At 55.6% G+C, this 4657-nt stretch overlaps 1 protein-coding gene across 1 annotated transcript in view; it reads left to right on the forward strand.

The window, feature by feature from the left end:
- Positions 1-364: 364 nt before the first annotated feature.
- Positions 365-4657, forward strand: part of LOC126575398 (palmitoleoyl-protein carboxylesterase NOTUM) — an 8759-nt gene continuing 4466 nt past the window's right edge. The window contains exon 1 of the mRNA XM_050236077.1: positions 365-670. Within this exon, the coding sequence (XP_050092034.1) occupies positions 629-670 (42 nt within the window). The 5' untranslated portion in view covers positions 365-628. The remainder of the gene's footprint in view (positions 671-4657) is intronic.

A 4657-nucleotide genomic window follows, 5' to 3' on the forward strand; every position in this document is an offset into this window, starting at 1 on the left:
TGTCCGTCCGTGCGCGCGGTTGTATGTTGTGCGTGCTCTCGCGTGCCCTGAGGCCGTGCTCTCTCATCTCACCCGTGATTCGTGGGTCCAAGTGCCAAGTGTTGTTCAAGTGATCGTCGGTGCACCGGAGAGCAAAATTAATAAAACGGAGTGCACGTGCGTGGTCCAGTGTTTGTGAAGAAACATATCAAATCAAAGAAACATCGCTCGACATCGGAGCATCTCATCTGTCTGCAAGAATGCCATGAGGTAGTGTGGTGGCTTGGTGTTCGTCCGCCGGTTGACTGGCAAGCGGAATGTGTCTGTGAAAATACCGTCGAATCAGTCGCCGGAAAAGCGAAGGAAAATGCCAATGGATGCAGTGTGAAGGCAGTGTCGTTGTCGATCGAGCGATTGTTGTTGTGCTGCTGCTGTGTGTTGTGGATGCTGTTGTGGCGCGGTGTTTGGCGAGGGAAAAGCCCTTCATCAGCAAACTTCAAAGGAGTCCCTCTGCGAAGATAAAACAGTGCGAGTTCAAGCGGAAGGCCGTGCGGTGTTAGGCCTTTGAAGTGATCTCGAGCGAAAGAGCGGTTTTTGAAGGCCACGAAAATAGACAGCAGACGATTGAAGGCGACTCGCCACGAAGACGATGGCGTTCTACAGCCGGCAACGCAGCCAATGGATGGCGCTGGTAAGTGTTGCTAGCGAGTACGATCGGAATGTGTCGATTGCAAAATGTGTGCTTTGCGCTGGTCAGTTCAGTGTCCCACGTGGCAGCTTCCTCAAAAGAAAAAGAGAGGGAGAGAGAGAGAGAGAGAGAGCGTACAAATGAGACGGAAGAGGGGGGATTCCTGCCATAAACAGCAAATCACCGAACCGGGAAGGGAGCGCGCGCGCGCCCGAGATTTCCTCAAACGTTTCGGCTTTTATGTCGCCACGTTCTGCGTATGGCAAGGGGCCAACAAAAGGGGGTGGAACAGGAGGGAGTGGAAGTGAGGAAGTGATGCCTCGGTCATGATAACGGTGGACGCGCACATCAAACAGAACCGCTCGTGGATGCCGGGCGCCCCCTGGCCGACAATAGAGGGTCTTATCAAAATAGATTCAATTTCCACCTTCCGTCCCCGCTCGGACCAGCACTGCGTCGCGCTTCGCTTGGTGTTGATGCTCCGTGATATTATCACGCATCGCTGGCTTGGTCACACGGCGCCCCGCAGGTTTGTTTGTGGGGGCCACTAGCCACATCTGTTTGCCATCCTGCGTATGATGTGATCGTAATCGAGCGACGACGACGACGGCGAGGAGATGTATTTGTTTTATTTACTCCGTCAACAACAACGACAACGAGGCGAAAAAAAGGCGCGCACTGGTTTGGAGACATTGCAGCAGCATTAATAGCGACCTGATGCTGCTGCCGCTACTACTCCGATCTGCCCGCAGAGCAGATCAAATTGCAGCCTGCTTTTCAACCTGCTTTTCCCGGGACCATTTTCCCGGCAGCCGGCTTCACTTTGAAAAGTGAAGATGCCGCGCGCTCGCGCATGCCGCGCACGGTCACTTATTACTAAATTATGTATAATTTCCCAGCGGCCCGGGCCTCTACACAGTTTACTATCATTATTATATCATTATTGATGTTCCTCCTTCGCGGCACGGCGCGTTGGCCACGGCACGTCGTCTCCTCTCCTACGGGAGCCACTGGCTCGGAGGCTGACGAAAGAAGACGACGACGACGGAGGCCTAGGAGGCGTTCGTCAGGCAACGCGAGGAAAGCGAAAAACCCGCGAGGAATGGAAACAAAAAGACGGTCGGGCCCGGTCTGGCCGCGATTCCGAATGGTGGTTCCGCTGAAATAATTACCGATTTGTGGTGCGTCTGCAACCACGGCGGCATCGGTTGCGGTTTCTCTCTCTCTCTCTCCTCTTGCCCCTTCCCTCGGTGGCTGCCGGTTTTCACCGCTTTTCCCGCCGATCGATCGATCCCGCGCGGGTTTTTACTGCTTTGTAGGCTCCGCCGAATGCCGCACTCCCTCCAGAGCCAGTGCCAGGTCGAGCGATCGATCCGATCCGATCGATCAGGAGCAAACGAAGGGAGAACGATGGAGGGAAATTGATCGATTGGTAGAATGAGAGGCCTGGCAGATGAAGAGACCGCTCGAAAGGAAGAAAAAGAAAGAGAGAGAGAGAGAGAGAACGGGCACCTTAGCGTGGTGCGTGCGACTCCCAAGCGCTCCACCGAGGGCACGTGCGCGAGCCAACGAGCTGCCGTGCGAAAAACCCTTTGATCTTTGGCCGCACCGTGGACGTTGTAGCGGCGTTGGAGAGGGCGGGAGCGCGTAGCACGAGACGCGAGACTTCAAAAAGGGACCGCCGATACCTAGTGCGCTGAGCGAGATGAGCGACGATGGTGGCGGTGGCGGTGGCGACGACCATGCTGCCAGAGACCCGGTGGGTGAGAGAGAGAGAGAGAGAGAGAGAGAGAGAGAAGGTGGGATGAGCTCTCTGATCGGTGCGGCCGCCGTTGCCGCCCCTTTCAGCGCACACTCCCTTAGACAGATTATGATTAACGACCGTGGAGCCGCGCGCTGGAGTCCTTTTACGGAGGAGGATGTTTCAATTAAAGATCGGCAATTTGCGATTGACGGCAGTGGCCTTCGGCATCGTCAGCATCGTCGGCAGCGGTGTGATCATTAGCGCTAGTTGACAACCGTTTCGCTAATCGCTCCGATCGATCGCTTGCTGGCTGGCTGGCTGGCTGGCAAGGCAGCAACCGGAAACCAGGTACGCAGACGCTGGAGGCGGTCTCCCCCTCACCTTCTGCCTCATTCACGGTAGTCCGCGTCTAGACGGGCTCGATGCGTGCGTGCGTGACGATGTGTCGAGTGCGTTCCGCTTTCTTTTGTCGGCATTTTGTGTGATTGCAAGATACAAGACCGACGCGGCGACGACCATTCGTTCGGAGTGGAGTCCACTTGGAAGTGTGTCAAATTGTGTTTGTGTTTTTGTGTGTGTTTGCGAGAAATACGCGGCGCAACTGGCCCTTTGTCCCTGCCAAAAAAAAAACCCACAATTGACCAAAGGGGCATCCCCCCCCCCCCCCCCCCCGGGGGGGGACCAGAACATTCAATCCAATCGAGAAACCTTGGGTGTTCAGTGGTGCGCCCAAAACGAAACCAACATCAAAGCACTCCTGTTGCTGCTGCTGCCCGGGGCACTTTGATGTTGATGCGCGAGCGCGCAACCGATTGATGTCGGATTGAAACGTGCGTTGCGGATCAAAGCCGGGCGTCCGGGCCTTTTTGGTCCAGTTTTCCCGGTGCGCTCCCGGCCAGCGCGCACACACAAACAGCACAATGATCCGGCCCGCTCTCCTTTGGGACCCCTGGGGACGGGGCGGCTTTTCATCATGCAACCGTGTGCACGACCGCGTTGGCGCGTGGAAGGTTAGGAAAATGTGATGCAGTAATTGACTCGGTGCACTATTTTTGATCTTCTCGCTTTGATCTGACCGAGGTAGACACCGATTTGCCGAGGTTTGTGACTGACAGATCGCAGTCTCACTCTACCAGAGATGAAGACCAGAGACCATCAGAGATCGCCCTACGCTCGATCTCGCGGCCATTGCTAGGGCGCCCTTCGAAGCCATCGCCATCGCCGGTGTGCGGTTCTACGACAGCTATTAATGGCCCGAGGAGTGAGGGCTAGGAATTATTTAAATTACATTATAATTACCGACTAGCGGTCGATGGGGCTAGCCGGTGGCCACCTAATTATAAGACGATTAATCGCGGTAGACCGCCAGCCCGGACTGGCCGGTCTGGATGGTGATTACTCCATTTCTAGGCGCCACAAGTGCGGCGACACCTTTCTGTTTGTTCTATTGGACAGATGTCTACCGTAGTGGCTTTGATTTAAAGCCGTGCTGTTGCATATGCAACATACTTTCAAATGGTCTCTCCAGGGTCCAGCACAGCTGTGCAACGGTTTTCTTGTCCAGAAGCTACCCAACACACATACACCACCGGGGAGGCGCAATGGCCACTGAAGAGACGAACTGTAAGAAACACGTACAGATTGCGCTCCGAAGACGATCCTGTGGCGCAGAAACAGACCAACACAGGGAGCAGCCGCGTGAATTGCGAACCGTAAAGCAGAAGAAAGAGGAGGAGAAGAAGAAGAAGGGAGGAAAAGGGAAAAAGGCCGCCGGTTGGCCATCAAAGTGAGCCGCGGCAGTTCCGTTGCACCTGTTGTTGTTGTTGTTGTCGGCACGGCACGGCGCGTCCTTTGTCGGCTTGAACTTTGCCGACGCGACGCCGAGGCCGCCCGGGACGCTCAGAGTGGCGGACACTGCCAGTAGTTGGACCCAGGAGGACGAACCAGCAACGAGCTGGGCTAGCGAGGATGATCGAAAATGCAAATGGTGTGCCGGGACCGATGGGTGGCAATTTCATAAACAGAAACGTGCTACCGCCGAGCCGCCGTGTGAGCGCGAGATGCGGTGGATGGATGTTTCGACTTCCTCCACACAAGGGATGCAAAACTGCAACGCCGGTCGCGCTAATATACGGTCAGGGTCGTACAAATGTATGTAATTTACGTGCAATTTTGCCTTTACAATCCGGCCTCCGGCCGTGGCAGTGGAAGTGGAGTGGCAAGTGCGCGGTGCGGCGCGTGCAAAG

Source organism: Anopheles aquasalis, chromosome 3 (assembly GCF_943734665.1).
Source record: "Anopheles aquasalis chromosome 3, idAnoAquaMG_Q_19, whole genome shotgun sequence".
NCBI lineage: Eukaryota > Metazoa > Arthropoda > Insecta > Diptera > Culicidae > Anopheles > Anopheles aquasalis.